The sequence below is a fragment of the Drosophila navojoa genome, chromosome 2 (assembly GCF_054131105.1).
Source record: "Drosophila navojoa isolate 15081-1374.11 chromosome 2, UAZ_NAV_1.0, whole genome shotgun sequence".
Classification (NCBI taxonomy): domain Eukaryota; kingdom Metazoa; phylum Arthropoda; class Insecta; order Diptera; family Drosophilidae; genus Drosophila; species Drosophila navojoa.
Window position 1 is genome coordinate 23,314,940 of NC_142890.1, and position 19,640 is coordinate 23,334,579.

Sequence of the window (19,640 nt, forward strand, 5' to 3'; positions counted from 1 at the left end):
AGCAGGGGCGCTGCTGCCAGTGCCTGTGGGCGGCCCATCCTGAATAAAGTGCGTGTCATTAATACGGTTGAGCTTTAGTCGCGCCTTCCATTGCAGCGAATTTTAAACGCGGTGCAACGGTGCGTATGATTGTTATTTATATATCAATACGCCATCGCGGAGCAAGCGTCGTCATTATTGAATGCAAATTTTATTGCACGCCCACCTCTTGCTGCTTCGCAGTGGCCGTATGATTATTTTGCTCCTTGCATTAAAAGGTTTCCTTTAGGTTGCAGCTGAGCAATTTATTCCGGCGGCTCACACGGGCGGAACAGTCTTATATACTGTGCGAACTGTATACGAAAATCTGCATCGGAAAACTCTGTAATATACTTCGAAAATTCTGTAAATCCTCTTCACTTTAATCGAAAAAAAAAAAGAATACCAAATAGAAATAAAATTGGCCTCAGGACATGAGGCAACAGTCAGTCACATTGAAGCGAACATTTTTGTATTCCAGTTCAGTTGCTCGTTTTCGGTTGCAACAGACTGCTGCAGGGCCTTGTTGGCTGTGTTTCCGGCCGTCGTCGACTCGTCGCCATCTTCCTTTTCAATTATGCCCCCTCCCGTTCCCTCGACTGTTGGTATTTGCAGGTCAGGTGCTTGGCTAGAGAGAGAGAGAGAGAGGGGGGGGGGGGGGGAGGGGCGTCGAGTGGGGCCCGATGGCTACACTCGCCGTTGAGTGAATGTCGATGGTTGTCGATTTACTCATCGCGCTGCTGTAGTTTTTCGTTTTCACACCATCAAGCAGCGTTTGTTGCGATTTGTTACAAATTCTCCTCCTGCACCAGCTACAACACAAAAACAACAACAAGAGCAGCAGCAGCAACAGCAGCAGCAGCAACAGCAGCAGCAGCAGCAGAGCTCGGCAACAACGTCGCAGTTGCAACTGCCAGTGGAAAACAAACCCAAATTGAGTTGTTGATGGAGAACGTCAAAAAATCCACAAATTTTCGTTTTGCGCGCTTTCACTAGATTTCATATTTTCAGTTTTGCCCTGTCTCATTTTTTTTTTTTTTTGCCAATATTTTGTTGTTGCTTTTTTTTTCGCTGCTCGTTGACAACGTCATCATGCATGATAGATAGTTTTACATATTTTCAGTGCTGTCGTTTTTTCCGGCAACTGCCCAGCGGCACTTGATTTGTTGTTTGTCTTTTGCAGCACGTTTCCGGCATTCTGGAAACTTTTTTTTTTCAGTTTCGCTCTTATACCCTAACTAAACTGAGATGGGTCGGGTCTGGCACTGGCACTATAGCTCAAGCAGTGATTGCAGCTGCTCTAATACATCAAATGGATTCGTTTCGAAATCTATTCCATCCCTTTTCTCGAATATGAAAACATAACTGAGTCGCATAATTGAAAGCAAGATATTGCTGATTATGTTATTTATGGGCAGCAGCAGCAGAGGACCGGCACATGGCCATCGATTTTTAATAAATTTGCGAGCTGCCAAAAGGTGGGGAAAAGCAAAAAGTAAAAAAAAAAAAGTGGTGCACTTTGCCCAGCCAGCCGCTGGCTTGCATAATTTCGTTTCAACTTCATTTCCGTTCCGAACTAATCAAAAAGTGTAATTTCCGATTAGTTGTATTCAGCGTCGAGTGCTGTGCCACTTTGACCAAACTGCAGTCGAGAGGTCCTGCCCAGCCGAGCCCTCTCATAGTTGGCATGACTTTTGCCTCAAGTTGGCTTGAATGGCCTGGACAGCCTGGACGGCCAGGGCGTTCTGCCTGCCTGCCTGCCTGCCTTGATGAGTGGGGGGCTCTGCGCCTATTTTTCATTTATTTCCACTTTTCTTTTTTCTCCCATTTTTTGCGCATTGTTATAAATTGGCACATTGACCCATGCAGGCTGCGGACTGTGGACAACTGAAAAGGGTCAGTGTGCATATCAGGACTGGGTCGGCTAATGACCCTTTTATGCTGTAAGTTATTAGCCAAGGGCCTAGTGAAAGCGGTTAACAACTATGTGGCAAAGACTGCAGCTGATAAATGTAGTTGGGCCATATCATTTGGGTCACGTTGCTGCCCCTGCAGGAAACCCAGTCACAAATCTAGCTAAGGCAGAGCTCCTCAGTAATGGCATGTGGATGTGTTAAATGGATTTGAGAGAGGAGTAAATAAATGTTGAGCAGTTGTAATTACAGTACAAATAGCTATAAATATGGAGAGTGTGATATGCAGTTGTCCCTCTCTCTCTCTCCTCTAATCTCTTCTCAATCTTAAGACAAAATTGTGAACATGATTTCACCTCTTTAAAAATGAGCTGAGCTCTGAGTGCTGCTTTGTTAAAAGTGCAAATTTTTGGGTGGTAATTGGCATTGGCATTGTCGTGGGCTATCTCTTGCCATATCCTGTTTGTTTGTTTAGTAGCTGCGGTAAATACTGCAAACACACACACACACACACACACACATGCAAGCCTGCTAAAGGACAGACAGCACAAAAAAAAATCTTGCAACATTTCATTTGCATATAAGGGGGCACACACACACACACAGCCATGCACACCCATGCAGACAGTCATGAAAAAATAAAAGCGGCACATTAACAGGTGTTGACTAAGCGCCAGGCAGACTGGCTGCAGCCAAAGACCCTCTGTCTGGGCGCCGCGCGGTTGCAGCAGCAGCAACAACAATATTGTTATTGTTGTTGTTATAAAGCATGTGGCATGCCAGAAAATTTGTTTGCTTGTGTTTATAAAAATTTAAGGCACTTTGGACAGATGTGCAACGGGGTCGCTGCGAAATCCCTAAAATGCTCTCTGCCCTGCCAAGCCGAAAAACAGCAACAGCCTAAAATCCCATTTGGTGTGCGGCGCCCCCCACTTTATTTATGCAAAAATAACAAACGAAACACCGAGCTGCCAAACGAACAACTACAACAAAGACAATTGCAGTGTCTCTCTCTCTCTCTCTCTCACTCTGTGTGTGTGGCTTGAATCTGACTGGACCAGACCGGACATTGTCGCTGTGTGGATTATTCACAGTCGTACCCAAAGAGAGTGCAATGAATGAATTTATGTGCTAGGCTCTTGCTGCGCCTCGCTCCCCACTCCCTTCTGACCCTCCCTTGCTCCCTTGCACACCTGGCAGGACCATGCCCATTTAGTGCTCATGCAGTGGCGCTTAACTGTGCAAAATGTATACAAATGCCGCAACGTTTGCCATGTTATCGGGGCCTTATTTCACAGGGCTGGAAATGCAAAGGAGACAGAGAGAAAGAAAGGGAGAGAGGGAAAAGCAAACAAAACGCATGAAAAAACAACAATAGGAATGTGCAAATTAAGCGACTTACGGAAGCGGAAGTGCAGACAGCAAAGGCTGCCTGCCATTCGGTGTGGCAGCTGTTAATATTTTAAGCGGCTTATTAATTAGTTGACCCGCCCACTCAACCAATTGCCCCCCGCCCCTCGGCTACCTCGCTGGCATGTCATTAACTAACTATATATGTTTACCTTTCTCTGCTTGCAGCCAAAGCCTCAAAGGTCATCCATTTGCGCAACATTCCAAACGAATCTGGTGAATCGGACGTAGTTGCATTGGGCATACCATTCGGGCGTGTGACAAATGTCCTGGTGCTAAAGGGCAAGAATCAAGCATTTATTGAAATGGCCGACGAAATATCCGCCACATCGATGGTCTCCTGTTACACAGTGAATCCGCCCCAGATGCGCGGGCGCATGGTCTACGTGCAGTTCTCCAATCATCGCGAGCTCAAGACGGACCAGAGTCATAACGTAAGTCTTTCAATATAATAACATATACATATACAGCATATATAATTGATACCAAACTATTTAAGCAGCTAAAGCTGTGGGCCTTAAGTGTTATTAATGTGGCAATTAAGTTTGGGTCAGACGCAAACAACGATTTATATGCAAATGTTGCTGTCTCGTTATTATGTGGGTCGCTCCTCTGATTAATTACAATCTCAAAGGCAACTTAATTCCACACACACACACACGCACGCACACACACATGCGTTGGCCATTCATAAATGCTAAGGGATATTTGTCAGTGATGGTCCAAACCAATTTCTAATTTTAATTTCGTAAGCCACAAAGTCAGTGGCAAAGTTTAAAAAGCTTTCAAATAAATACACAAACGCGCACACAAATACCAAAACCAACTATAAATACAGTTGCAAATACAGATAGACATTCGCTATATAACTATATGTATGTATATATGTCTATATATTTGTATATATATTTATACACATGTCTTTGGCTTAGACACATGCTTGACAAAAGCAGTGAAATACATAGTTTTTGGGATTTTGTGGGCACACACACACATATACACATATACAAACCGACTCATACACAAATAAAAACCACAAGGCTCTAGCCACATAAATACCTAAGCATACAAACGAACGACAGCTGCTTAGCACAAAGTCAAAAGCATATTTTGATTACTTAAATGAAAGCAGCAACAACAACAGCAACAACAACAGCAGCAGCAGCAACAAAGTGCGCAATATTGTTGTTGCTGCCAGCTGAAAAACCCAAAACGACGTTGTCACCTTGTGTGCGTGCGTGTGTGTGTGTGTGGGTGTGTGTGTGTGGGTGTGTGGGCAGCACCTGCCTCTCAGCTCTGGTTTACCGTGCTAGCCTTGTAACCCAAAATGACCCCAAGCAAAACTACTTAAAAAGAGATCGTCAGTCATGTGCTGCAACAACGCCAACAACGACAACAACGGCAACAATAACAAAAAAGGTTAAGAGGCTGCAGCAACTGAGCAGCAACAACAATGCGAGAAGGCGTGCCTATGAATAAGGTGACATCAACAGCAGCAACAACAACAACAACAACAGCAAACACAGAAATAACGTCAGACCAAACAATACAGTTACATTTCACTGATTACCTTTTGGCTGTGCGGCAGTGTGTGTGTGTGTGAGTGTGTGTGTGTGTTTGTGCGTGGGTGTGGCCAGATTTCTCTTGTTAACTACTAATCCTGGTAAAAGGCCTTGTTGCTGCTGCTTCTACTTTTGCTGTGGCTGCTGCCGCTACTCCTGCTCCTGCTGCTGCTGCTGTTGCTGCTGCTGTTGCGCCCAACCCCAATGACAACGCAGACGAGTGGAAAAGTCAACGCCGCTGTCGTTGCTTTTGCTCTAGTGGAAAATCTCTTAAAACGCATGAGTGTGTGTTGTATGTATATGTGTGTGTGTATGTGTGTATGAGCTTAATATTGTGTATAGAGCTGTGTTTGGCTGTCATTGTTGCTGTTGTTGCTGCTGTTGTTGCTACTACCGCCTGCCCAACATATTTATACAATTTCTCATCTCATTCACTTTCTTTTTATACCTTAAACTCCTTGAAAATGGAATTTAAGGGCATATTGGCTTCATGCAAAACTATGTAACAAAGGCAAATGCAATAGGTGAACTTCGTGCCAGAAATTATACAAATTACTTTTTTCAAGGAAAGTCTAATTGATTTTTTTTTTATTAAAATAATATTTTAAATTTTAAATTTTTATGAAATAAATAATTGAAGCATTCAATCTTAAATTATTCAGATAACATCTAGGTCTCTCTTTTAATATAAAGATTGTAAGTCTCGTGCAATTTTTATTTCAGAACTGTCCTCTTGATATACCAGATAGGCTCTCTTCTTGATCTGGATCTATGTAAACCACTTTTTCTCATTAAAATTTAACATCTAGTGCATCTTCTATTCGAGAACTCTCTGCTAGATCTTCTTTACTTGCTTTTCTTCCCTTTATTAGTATTATTATTTTGTTGTATGTTTTTTCTGTGCTCTTCTGCCCATTGTCAACATGTAATGTTGTGTGTGTGTGTTGTCTTGTTTTGTCTAGTTGTGCAGCTGCTGTTTGGCCTCACATTTTAACAAGTGTCTTCATTGGCCTTTGTATGGAATTGTCTGCGTCTCCTGCTTGGTCTTACCAATGCTAAAGCTCTTCAGCATCCTCGCTGACAGTCCTGAGTATTGCTTTCATCTTTCATCTTTCTGATGTGCCGCTGCAACGTGCATAGCTGCAGATAAGATGCGCCGCACAGTAGCAGCAGCTGCTCGCGTCGCTGAATATGAATATTAGTCAAGAGATTCGTTTAAGCCAAGTAGTATCTGTTTATTTAAAGCCTCTCTTATTGGCAAGCTCTGTGTGACCCCAAAAGTTTCCAATCGATCCTAATGCGTGCATATGCAGTCGTATCGAGTTACGTTTGAAGTGAACGTGAATGCCCTGCACGGCATGGGAAAGAGTTTCTTGCCAGACCAATTGGCCATATGAATCGTCAAATAAGTGTGCTTTAAAATGTTCTTTTAAGAGTTTTCGGCTAGGCGGGCGAGAGGCCAGGGGCAAACTGAAATCCATTGCATACCTTAAGGGATTTAACCCCGCACGCACCTGAAAGCAAAGCTGCGACGACAACAGCAACATAAGCAGCAACAGCAGCAGAAGTAGCAAATCAGCAATACAGGATTTTCAAATCATCTGTGCTCACACACACACACACACACACACACACACGTGCAGATTTCAACGCCTGAGTGATTGCGTCGTATAGAGAAGCAGAACGAAAACTGAGAGAGAGGTAGAAGGAGAAAAAAAAGGAAATAGAAATAAAACAAAAGTAAGGCGAATGAGCGTACGAAAACCGAGATGGCAGCATCAGAAATGAAAAACCCTCTAGCCTCTAGCCCCCGGCCCGGCGCACCACTGACATTTATGTTGGCAATTTGGCAGTTGGCAGTCAGGCGGCGTGGCTCTGCTCTGCTCTGCTCTGCTGTGCGTTGCTGTGTCGAGGAGTTGTGCTCGCATCGCAGAGATGTGTAACAGGATTCTAATATGTCATGTCGGTTGGGACGTCCTTTCACCTATGCCGCTTAGCTCCCCAGTGCTCAGCAACTGCTACTATTTCCACCTCCAGCCAGCCAGCCAGCCAGCCAGGCAGCCAGCCAGGCAGGGGCACTTCAGGCAACAGTTGTTGTGACTATTTTCGTTGCTATTTACGTTGATGTCTTCTTATGCTTGAGCATCTTAGAGGCGGCTGCTCCACCTTCCCCACATGCTACGCACGTCACTCGCTTCAGCGACCAGAGCACACGGAGATTGGGACTGGGACCAGGCACTGGGTGTGGGTCAGGAAAACCTTAGCTAGAATGCTGATTTTGCGGCTGCTGCTTGGAAATGAAGATAAATGCACTGGAAGTTCACGCGGCTACAGCCACAACACGAGCTGGCCGCAAATCCACAGAACTCCAGGGTCCCCAAGCGGTCCCCTGCCACGCCCCCCAGCTCAGCCTCTTATATTGCTTAGTGGCTCGGCGCAAATTTGACATGTGATTGTTTTGTCTCTGTCTGTGGCTGCGCATCTGCCGATGCCGGCTCTATCAGTGTATGTGTGTGGGTGTGTGTGTGTGCATGTTTGTAATTTTGATAAATTATTTTTTTAGCCGATCCCCCAACAAGCGGAAAAGGGTTACCATCCACTTGGGACCAGGCAGCGGGTGTGAGACTGAATTTCAAACAAAACGAAATTGATTGAAATTTAATTTCAAAACAAAAGCAAAATCCCACGGACATAACCGAGTGATGCGAGTCTTCCGTCTCCAGTGTAACATTTGCAATCGCGCCCAAAAGTCAGCAAAATGCGTTCATTAGACGCAAACAAATGAAGGCGCAAACGCACACACACATACACACACAACATGTACAGTTAACGGGGCAACAGTGGCTTTGGGCAATCTACGCCGAAAGGTTTCCTATAATTTCAGGAATCTATATAATTGCCACTTGGGCGACAGCAAACAACAACAGCTCAAGCAAACGGCAAACTGCAAACACAGCACAGCGAATACATCGCACATCACACACACATGCATACAAACGCAACAGTTACAGTTCAATCGAAGCGTTTGCATTACACCTGTCGTCGCTTGCAGTGCGTCGCTCGCGATTTCCAACGCACCGATTACAGGCTGTGATGCCTATCAGATAATGCTGCAAGTATGTATGACTCTCTGAATGTATGCGTGTGAGTGTGAGTGTGTGTGTGTGTGTGTGCGGTTGGACGTCAGTCGGGGCTGGCCGTTGTTGCAGCAGGTGTTGAGTTTCCACTGTGATAAGGTTACCTTGTGATTAAATTAAATTGCCGTCCACAGCAAAAAAATACTGAACCACCGCCCCACCGCCCCACCGCACTGCACAGTCGATTTGCATATACCCTACGTACATACATACATACATTCGGTTTTGTGGAGAACTCTTTTATATGTGGGTTTATATGTAAAGGTGCCTGCAATGGATGAAATAACGAAATTGAGAATCTTCAAGTATTATCTAAAAAAAAAATGAATAAACAATTAAATAAAAATTGAACTGAAAAATTACGCGAATTACAAAAGCTGAAAATATATTTCTGAATGCTATAAAAGCAAGATAATCATATACAAAAAAAAAAAAAATAAATAAAATAAATAAATAAAAATAATCGAATAAAAAACCACAACAATTGTAATATGATACATACCTAAAAAGATATTTCTGAGAGCTTTTTAAATAATTTTAAAATAATAATGAATAATCTTAAATCCGAACTGCACAAGAAATATTTCTGAACGATATTTAATAAAAATTTAACTTGAATTAAAAATTTAAAATAAAATAGAATTAAAAATGACGCACATAGGAATATTAAAGTAAAAGAAAAATATCTGACAGCTATTTACAAAAGCTATGCAAACTCTTTTTTCAAAAATAAATAGTCCCAGAGAAGGATTTAAATACTTTTTTTAAAGTTTGAAGCAATACATAATTTATTTTAAAGTATATTTAAGGCTTAATAAAATTACACACATCCAAACAGCTTTTTAAATAAATACTCTAATCTAAAGCAAATATTTCTCCACAATTCAGTAAATGTGATTTCCGCCGAGTTCAAAAGTCACTAAAATAATAATAATATTGGTTTTTGTAATTGTTGGCAACACAGTTTGTGATTTACTTAGTCAAGCATTGCTCTCTACTGCATTTCGACAAAGATTTTGCTAAAGAGAAATTCTTAAAGGTGGTGCAAACTTTTTGCCAATAAAGTGCACAGACTGTCAATTAATAGAATAAATATCAGGGGAAGAAATCACGTCAGCATTAGTGCCAAACACATAATGAGATTAATGTGGACAACAGTTGACGTCTTGTTTCTATGTGCCATGGGCTAAGCAGAGCGTGTGGCGTAGTTAACGCAGTTTGGGTGTTAAGGCGACGGCAACTAATACAAATGTCAGGCGATTAAGCCACAAAAAGGATCAGGCTGATTAACAAAAGCTTAAACATGTTGCAGCGTCTCTCTCGCGCTCACTCTCTCTCTCTCTCTGGAAAACTGCGAAAATTAGGCAACAGCGTCTGCTCATTCGATTTGTCGTTAATAATATGAGCCGTGCTCGGATGGCTCACTGTTTATTTAATTTGTTGCTGCCTCCTGACAGCCGCCGTTTCATGCTTGACGACAGCTAGAGGCCTTCTATTTGCCGAATCCTGACGATGGGGTGAGCCATAGGCGTAGGGGGGCCTGTTTTCAGGGATTCATATAAGGCATTTTACCATGGCAGGCTATTTGTTCAACTCTCAATGCTGAGGCGTGTGCAGTTAAAGGAATTCGCTGCCGCAAATAACTTCACGCGAGTATTTGTGTATCTCTGTGTGCGTGTGTGTGTGCGTGTAAGTAAGCGGCTCTACTGGCACGTTGTTTATTTTTCTATGAGTTGCTTTTGTTTTTCTTTGCCGCTGCCTCTGCCTCTGCCCGCTGTCGTTTTTCTCATTTCATTCCACATTTACTTTAGCTAGCTAGCATCGTCTGTCGAAAGCAAAAGTGAGCTAATCTTATTGTTTTCACAAGAGCGCCGCGAACGCACCGCGTCTACAATAGCTTGTTGATCCTTTGTGAGTTATGCGGCAGCCAGTGTGGCAGCGGCAGTGGCAGTGGCAGTGCTCTGTTATTCTGTTACAGTGTTTGCTTACACTCCAGTCGTTTGCCAATTTGATTGGTGACGCTCTGGCGTGCTGAAAATGGATTTAAATTACATTGTTTCACACACTCGTCAGCTGGAGTACGTGAGCAAATTTGCGTGCATCAAGGATAAAAGGAGCACAGAAATATCAACATCAACAATAACAACTGACAACGTACTTTACATGTGTCTTGTTTGCACTGACTTTTCGGCAACAATATTTTCATTTTATTGATTAGTTCTCCGCTTTCGATGCTGCTTCTGCCTTCCAGGGAAGTATGCAACGCTTTATTTACATTCGTCTGCACAGTGTTTCCCTTTTCGGTTTGCGTATTTGTGTTTGCTTAGTTTTAGGCTAGGGATAACGTGGGATTTACTCGGCTGCTCATCTTAGCATATTTTTGTATGCCAAGTTTTCTGTTTTTGTTTTTTTCGGCCGTAGACCATATTTGTGCTGGCCATAAATAAGACGTACACAGAGTTTGCTGTGGTTACGACTTTAGCAGCACTCAACTAACCACGAGTTTTATTTATGCTGCTTCTTTTTTTTGCGTTTGTTTATTTGCTTTTTGTGCTGTGGTTAAGTGAAGACTCTGACAGAGCTCAGCTCTGTGAGGCCAGTGGCCACAAAAAGTATGCGAGCTGCTCAAGAAGCGGCACTGGCAAGAACTTCGCCAAAGTATGTAGGGATACATAATCCGCAGCTTAGCTTTAAAACTTGACTGTACAAGTTCATAACTTGCGCTCGCCCGCCCCACCCCCGGCCTTGGCCAAAAAGTGTAAGCAGCTATTTGGCAGCCGCCCAAAGTGGCTGCCGCCTTGCTGCATGCATGCGGCCGCAGAATGAGTAGCTGCAACTGGCAGCCCCACTCACTTGGCTGGGGCCACTTAAGCAGCCAGCAACTTGCCCAGGTCTGAGCCACTCTGCCACGGCGTGACCAGTTTCTGGAGTGCATGTTGCCCGAGCCCTGCACACCTCAAGTGGTGTGCCCCCCACCAAAAAAAAGAAGGGAAAAAGGCGGAAAAAGATTGGGGCAAAGCATTGGTGACACTGACTGCAGCAGAGTAGCTGCAGGTGTGCATTGCACGCATCTATTAAACAATAATATTTATGCAGAGCTGCAAGCGAAAGTGAAGACATTTATTTGTATTTTCGCAGTTCTTTGCCAGAGTTTATTGTTTGCCATCGACTCATTTCTTATGCAAAGACCAGAAGCCGACAGCTGTCACAGGTAGCCCGTCCAGCGGGAAGCAACTGAGCCACAACTGGCAGACAGCCCGTTTATATAGAGTCGCTTTATTCTATTTTATTTTATTTCATTTTATTTATTTTTTGCTTAATATTGCAAAAGTTTGCTTAAAAGCTTTTAGCAGCCTTCTCCTCTGCCAGCGTCTTGCGTTTCTTTTTATTTGGCAGAGTTTTCGCGTCAATTCTCTGGAGAGTTGACAATCGCTTCGACTTTGCATTACATATTTTGTCAGTCTAATATTTAAGATAGCACAGGTCCAACGGGAACTGTCAAAATTTAACATTTGATATGCGGCACACACACACAAGCAGTGAGAGAGAGAGAGAGAGAGAGGTGTATTCATATAGACAATGGATCGATAATTGAGCTTATCAGCAGATTTGATATTTTTGCTTATCAAAGCAGTTTAGTTTATCTGACTTATCATATTAAATTATTACAATGTGCTGAGCAGGCCCACTCGCCGTGAGCGTGTGAGTGCCTCTATACCGTATACCGTATACGGCAACTAATCAATGCCGCAAGCCGCCCACAGACCAAACAACAACGTGAATGAACAGAACTGAAATAATAGACAATGCACAATTGACTCATTAAGCGACTAAACCGCGACAAGGGAAAGCCAACAATCGCGCACACATACACATACACTCACACGCACACACACATGCACGCACAGACAAAATGTTTAATGATGTTGGCCAGTTGCCAGCTGCCTTTGTGGCCAGAATACTAGAGCAGTAGAGGCATGTGTCAAGTGACTTGGCCTGTTATTAGGTGGCCATAATTGTAGTACAATGTTTGGACGCAATTATCAGTGCAGTCAATTTGCAATTGGCCACTTGACATTCAGTTAACATGTGCAAAGTTTAAGTACATCCCCACTCAAGCACACTCGCGAGAGAGAGAGAGAGAGACAGAGAGAGGGAGGAAGCTAGAGAGAGTGAGACGAGTAATGTTTGCTCTACAATTACATTACAATTTTTACACAATCAACGTCATCGTCATCGTCTCATCGTAATAATAATCAGCCAAAGTGAAGTATCAAATTACAGTCATAGACTACGAGCCGAACTGAATGGCAATTGTAACGGCCGCAGCATCATCCACTTTTCCTTCCGCCACTCCACTCCACTCCACGCACATTCCATTACACATACGCCGCGTGCCCGCCTTGCCTTGCCTCGGCTTGCCTCAGCTTGCCTGACTGTGTGGCAGAGACCTCACACAGCGCAATTCTAATCAATTTTTATTATTTTTATAAGCCTAGGCAGAAGTCAGAGCCTTGGGTGCTGAGTCCCTCCCTCTCTCTCTCCCTCTCTCTTTGGTTGAGTTCCCTGCCTTTGGCTTTGTTTCGTCTACGAGAATTTATCTAGCAAGAGGTAGCAAAAACAAATGGCTCGCCTGGGGGGAAATTGTTGCTTCACGTGTGTCTAGAACTTTGATGCTGTTGCTGACAAACACAAAAAACGCGTTAGGACTCGCTGAGGGAGACAGAGAGAGAGAGAGAGAGAGACTGGGGCAGGGTGCTGGGTGGCTGGCTGCTAAGGACGGTCGAATGTGTTTACGTTATGATTTTCGAAATCAAAATTCAGCACGAATACGAATAAATTTACTTCCGAATGTCATTAAATTGTTTTCCGATAGAACGTGTATATTTCACGCAAGAACTTTTGCCGCTCAGCATGGGACTGACAGCGCTCTAACGGCCTGGCGTCCTGCTTGCGTCTTAACGTCCTCAGCATTCTACCATCATCTTTCGCTCTCTCTCTCTCTCGCACTCTCTCTCTCTCGTCTCGCTCTGTGCACTCTGATTTCCTTTTATTATTACGGTACTTGATATTATTGATTTTGATTGAGATTTATGTTGCTGGGCCGGGCTGCTGCTTCCTGTTTCCATTACATATACTATGTTGGTGTTGTTGTTGTTGTGGTTGTTGCTTTTGCCTTAGTTGCTGCTGTTGCTTCAGCTGCTATAAATATTTAGCATATTTTCGTCTACATGCATAAATTGCTGTTGTTGTTGCTGTTGTTGTTGGATGGCAAGTTTTTTGATTAATGCACAAAGTTTTGCCATGTGCATCGTTTAACCAATAAAAACTTTGGCAGACACGATTTTTACCATCAATTGACTTAACAATACTTATCCTCTTCCTTCTGTTCCTCTCACTCTTTGCAGCAGAACTCGTCGGCGGTGCAGAGTGACTATCGCATTCAATCGCCCGCCGGTGGCTCGCCGTTGCCGCTGTGCGCCGCTGCCAATGCGACCAGCAACAATGCCAACAACTCGGCCGAGAACAACTGCAGCAGTGTGGCCATCTTGCAGAACAACACGAGCGCTGTGAATGCCTCGGCGGGCAGCAACAATACCAATGCTGCCGGCGGACCCAATACGGTGCTGCGCGTCATTGTCGAAACTCTGATGTACCCCGTATCGTTGGACATATTGCATCAGATATTCCAACGCTTTGGCAAGGTCCTGAAGATCGTCACCTTCACCAAGAACAATTCATTCCAGGTGAGTGCAGTGCTGAACAAATTTGTGAATTCAAATGAGTCATGTAAATCAAATTTATTTATCCCTCAGGCTCTCATCCAGTATCCGGATGCCCACTCTGCACAGCAGGCCAAGTCAATATTGGATGGCCAGAACATCTACAACGGCTGCTGCACCTTGCGCATTGACAACAGCAAATTGACCGCCTTGAATGTCAAGTACAACAATGATAAGTCGCGCGACTTTACGAATCCGGCGCTGCCACCGGGCGAGCCGGGTGTCGATCTCATGCCCACAGCCGGCGGCCTAATGAATACCAATGATCTGCTATTGATTGCCGCCCGTCAGCGGCCCTCATTAACAGGTGATAAAATAGGTAACACAAACAGAACAATTTCCTTCAATTATTGTTTTATTTTTCGTGTCAGTAACGCTTGCTTACACATAGTCACACACAAATACAGACACATACACACACACACATAGCAAATGCTTTGATTTTCGCCTTTTTGCCTTTGACACTCGCTATCGATTCGTCCAGTATTAAGTCGCATGCAACAGCGCAACACTTTTAAAGACCTAAATTACTATATATATGTGTCTCTTTCTCTCTTCTCGCTCGCTCTCCGCCTTTCGCTCGCTCTCGCTCCCGCTCTGTGTCTCGCTTCCCTCCTGGCTTCTCTAGTCAACGGCCTGGGCGCACCCGGCGTGCTGCCGCCTTTCGCCCTGGGCCTAGGCACTCCACTCAGCGGCGGCTACAGCAACGCCCTGCCCAACCTGGCGGCCTTCTCGCTGGCCAACAGCGGCGCCCTACAGACCGCCGCTCCAGCTATGCGCGGCTACTCGAATGTGCTGCTCGTATCGAATTTAAATGAAGAGGTAAGTGAATCCCAATTGAACATAATTACAATATGCCTATAAAATATCAGTCTAAAATTGATTTAAAGAAAGAAAGTTGTATATAAATTAAACATTCAAATATATATATATGCCTATGTACGCTCCTCATACTCTCTATTTGCTCACAAATAATATATTTAATGCAATAGCTATCGTACATAGCCTGTAATTAGTTTGCATTTCGTCTACAAATATTTTCACAAAAGCCGCATACCATTTATATTGAAATATTTTTATTTATTTTTGGTTTCACACAGAGTTATTTGAGTTTTATTTCGCGAATACCTGCGCATAATTAATTTCATAATTAATTGACTGAAAGTGAAACACAAAATTGAATGCAAATTGATTCTGTAACTGTTAACTATTTGCTATTAGTTTTCCCAATATTTTTACTATTAATTATGATTTGTATAATTTGTAAACCATCTCTACAACCAAAACTATCGCTAACTGACAACAAACTTCTATTTTCTCTTTTTCTCTGTAGATGGTCACGCCTGATGCTCTATTTACCCTCTTTGGTACGTCTGCACAAAACTAAAACAAACATCAAATACAATATATATTAATATACCTTAGATATATACATAATATATTATTAAGTAATCAGTATATGTATATGTATATGGGCGTGGCTCAGCTAGGCAAAGTGCAAGGCGAAATTCTACAAATGCATCCAATCTTTAGTTCAACTTTTCTCTACTCCACACTCACGCTCTGACCACCCCTTCATCTCCTGCCTTGCCTGGCTGTGCCACTGCCCACGTTTTCTTAGCCACAAATGTAATTCTTGACCACTTTATTAGTAGAACACACTTGTTTATTCATTGAATTTAGACCCCGTAGGAGAGTTGAAAATAGCTGACAGCTAGACACACATTGTAGTAGCTGCAGCTGTTGCGGGCCCTAACTGCTATCCCTGGGCGTGAATCGCTGGCGTATTTCCGTTTAAAATTCACGCCATCTACGTGCAATCAGCAAAAGTGCTATGAATTATTTAAGCACACACAGTGAAAAGTCACAGAATTGCGTGGGTGAACAACAACAACAATAATAACAAAACAATGCCGAGAATATTGAAAACAATTGCCTTAAATATTGCATAAGAGACTGCTAAACTAGCCAAGATAAAACCAAGTTAAGTTATCAGCGAAGCAAGCTTGAATATCAAGCTGATTCGCTTTAAAAATTGTATTGCTTCTATAATCCGGAGAGGATCAGCCGCAGTCAGATCATATAGAAATCACTTTGTATTTACTACAATCCAAGTTGTTAGCAAAATAAAGACCTGAGTGCATAAAAATGCCATAACCAGAGCTGCAATAGCAGCAGCGGAAATGCGCATTAAATAACAGCACACAAATGCTGTTGCTGCAATTCCTGCTCATATATATATATATATATATATATATATATATATATATATATATATATATATATATATATATATTTTATATATATATATATATATTTATCGTATTGCAAGCGCACTTCAAATGGCTTTCTAATAGCTTTTTGCCTCGAGCGTGCAGCAAATCCATCAGCTTGAAATTGAAATGGTCTAAAGCGTTATCTGTAGTAGGTGGACGACCACACAACAGCAACAACTATCCAGAGATGGATGCAGGCATGTAGTGCAAGAGAGAGAGAGGAAAGAGACGCCGAGGGGCAGCTGGAGAAGGAAAGACACAGCAACAGTTGCATATGCAGAGGCTGCCTGCTGGCAGTTATCCTGTCATAAGTTGTGCTTACAAATTGTAAAACAATGAAAATGAAAATATATGCACTTGCATAAATCTACACTAACCATACACACACACACACACGCACACATACGGGAATATATAAAAAAAACCCACACACATTCAGTGGCAAACGGGCAACAAGTGAAACCGCACTCAGGCACATACTTGAACAGCATCCTGTTGCTCCTTGGCTGTCGTTGTCGTTGTCTGCGACATGCTCGTGTGCATGTAAAATTACATGAATTAAGTGCGCTCCGCTCCGTGCGCCACCAACCAACGCCTGCTGCACCCATGTCGCGTGACCACCCGCCCGATCCGCCCGATCCACCCGAGAGCGAAGGCAACAGTTGCCCATTGTTATACAAGTAAGCGGCTCGCTCTCAGCTCTCGATTGTGAATATATACATACATATATGTATATGTATGTACATATGTATGTGTATATATAGAGGACACATGATTTAACTTTGCGCTCATCCTGCAGCACACACACACACACACACACACACACACACGGGCTCGCACAACAAAAGATTGAGTGCGGAAGTGCATAGCTATAAAAATGTCCATTTATTTAGTTATCATTGCGCTTGCTGTTGTTGTTGCTCTTGCTGCCATTGTGTGCTGTCTCGCTCACTCGCTTGCCTTGTCAAACTATATGCATGCATATGTGTGTACATTTTATACTCTCGCACACACACACGCTCAGTTTTTGCTGGCTTCACAATTGAAATAAAATTTACTTGTGACTTTTCGTAGTTCGTTGTTTTGGATAGTTGAGTGGTTTGGTGGTTGGGGGGAGGGGGGTCTGTGGTGGCTTTTTAGCTACGTTATTGTCTTCTTACTGCCTTTTTGCCGTCTGGCGTATGCGGCATGTCTGTTTGCTAAATGAATTTAACTAACTTTGTAAAGTTAATGGGGTTTGCTGTTTGAATTGCAACTTTAACTTCCCCTAGCCAGAAACGATATTATTTCCCTGTTCATGTGTGTGTGAGTGTGTGTGTGTATGTGTGCGTTGCTTAACTATTTTATAGCATTTAGTTTTGACTTTTCACATACGCTGCATCTAACATGCCCGAGGACAGACCTCGACTCGTGTGTCCTTTTATCTGTTTGTTTTATTTAATTACCAAAATACTTCGATTGTTGCCACAGCCTGCAGCACAGTGTTGTTGCTGCCAAGTGTGGCGCATAATTGCAGCATAATGGATTTGTTGCCACACAACACAAAATGGCGCTGCTGCCCTCTGCCAGGCTGTATCGCATTTTTGTGCTGCAACAGCATAAAACGCACAAAACTTGCCAGCTACAATAAACACAGACACACACACACACACACACATACACATACACATACACATACATGCATGCAGAGATATATGCAGAACAATGTTAAGTCTGTTGTCGTCTTTGTCTCTGGTGTCACAAAACGGTTTGTTGTTGCGGCTTGTTTACCCACAGAGACATGTGTGCTATCTCTCTCACTCTCTGTGTTCAGTCTGTGCCCTTTGTTTGCATGCAAATGCATTTAATTTGAGTTTAAATACCCAAATATAAACTTTTGACAAACACACGCAACCACAGTGCAAAGGGTCCACAGTGTAGACAGCGTGGGGCGGAGCCAACGGTCTGACTGTGGCTTAAACTGATTGTCTTCAAATACACACACACACATACACACACACACACACTCGCAGAGATTTGTGTGGTATTTATGTACAAATTGCATTGTATTCACTCTGTCAGCAGTTCGGACTTATCGCTGATAAAGTAAACAAAAATTTGCCAAACGAATTAATTGCTTAAAAATGATTATTGCTTTTGTTGTTGTCTGTCGTTGTTCGTTGGCCATTGCTGGCCGTTATTGTTAGATCCACAGTAATGCAGTACGGCCGCATAACCGCACGGAGCGTACAAGTGAGGGCAGCTTAAAGCAACTGAGCCATAGTAAATCCTATCAGCAGCTCGTTAGCCACAGTTAAGACTAACTGCAACCAGCAACTGCCAGCAGTTGGCTTTCTCCTGCCACTTGACAGTTGCCCATTGCCAGTTGGCAGCTGACTGCAGTGTGCTAATAAAGCTTCGATTGCTGATTTAACGCCAGCCAGACGACGAACAAAGTCGAGCAGAGCGAAGCGTAGGAGCAGCAGCAGAAAATTGTTAGATGTACGAGTATCATACGCCCCGTTGCACACAGCAGAAGCGAGAAATGTCGATAAGCTGAACGAACGCTCTAAAGCGTCTTAGTGCTCTTTACCCACCCACCCTTGCGCTGGAAATGGCGTGCCAATAGATTTAGATAAACTCAGCGAGAGACATGACGGCTGTGCGGTCAGGCAGTCTAAGCGGCCAATCAACTAAATGGCAGCGCTAAAATTTTATGTAATAACTTTTGAATTTCCAAGTAGCTGGAGCGTGGGAAGCGTGGCACACGAAGCTCCTCTGGCCAGGAGTGACACTCGAAGCAAATTATACGGCAAACAAACAGGCGATTGGCCCCTCGCACACACACACACACACACACACACACACACATGCATATGTATATGAATAGAGCGCGCGCCATTTGTTATGTTAATGGCAGCCAGGAGTGCCAGCTGCTAAGCCACAATTTTCACACATGGCGCGAACACCGAAGTCTGACGGCCAGGCTAAGGTAGCAATTTTTGCAATTCAATCGTGGGTCCCGGATCACAGCCACGGCTGCTCCTGCTTCTCCTGCTGCTCCTCTTCTCTGCTAAGCTGTTTGCATATCAAATAATAAAAGTGGCATACGCAAGACTTGCAACGCCCCACGCAAATAGCGCACTTCAAACGCTTACGTTAACGTGTGTAGATTGATCCAAGTCAAATACATGAGGGTGGGCGCAAGGGGGGGAGAAAAAAAGAAGAGAAAGGCCCATTTTTAGGAGCTCAACCCTTTGGAAAGCAGACATTTTATTAGTTTTGACAGCGCTTTGTTGTGTTTGTCCAGCCCCGACAGAGTCAATTGAGCCGGGGCGACCCGGTAGCAACCGGCTGTTGCCCTGCTCAATGTTGCGATGTCTATGACACGCTCCTTAGACACTTGACACATGCTGCTTTCCATATGCCACATGCCGCATGCCGCATGCCGCATGCCAGTTGAGCTGTCAGACATCTCTAATCGAAGCCCATTTCGGGCAGTGAAACTGTTGCCTATTTTTTGGGCCATTCACAGCTTTTGACCCTCATTTTGCATACACAC

General features: G+C 43.5%; 1 protein-coding gene across 15 annotated transcripts in view; it reads left to right on the top strand.

Annotated features, from left to right (window-relative positions):
• Positions 1-19,640, top strand: part of heph (polypyrimidine tract-binding protein 1 heph) — a 182,198-nt gene that overhangs the window by 147,775 nt on the left and 14,783 nt on the right. For 10 of the 15 annotated variants that reach the window (XM_089256164.1, XM_089256169.1, XM_089256175.1 and 7 more), the window contains 5 exons: positions 3,510-3,775; positions 13,449-13,787; positions 13,857-14,142; positions 14,452-14,645; positions 15,157-15,190. In XM_089256164.1, coding sequence (XP_089112290.1) covers positions 3,510-3,775; positions 13,449-13,787; positions 13,857-14,142; positions 14,452-14,645; positions 15,157-15,190 — 1,119 coding nt within the window. The remainder of the gene's footprint in view (positions 1-3,509; positions 3,776-13,448; positions 13,788-13,856; positions 14,143-14,451; positions 14,646-15,156; positions 15,191-19,640) is intronic. The other 5 variants (XM_018112004.3, XM_018112006.3, XM_089256172.1 and 2 more) reach the window with 3 other exon arrangements.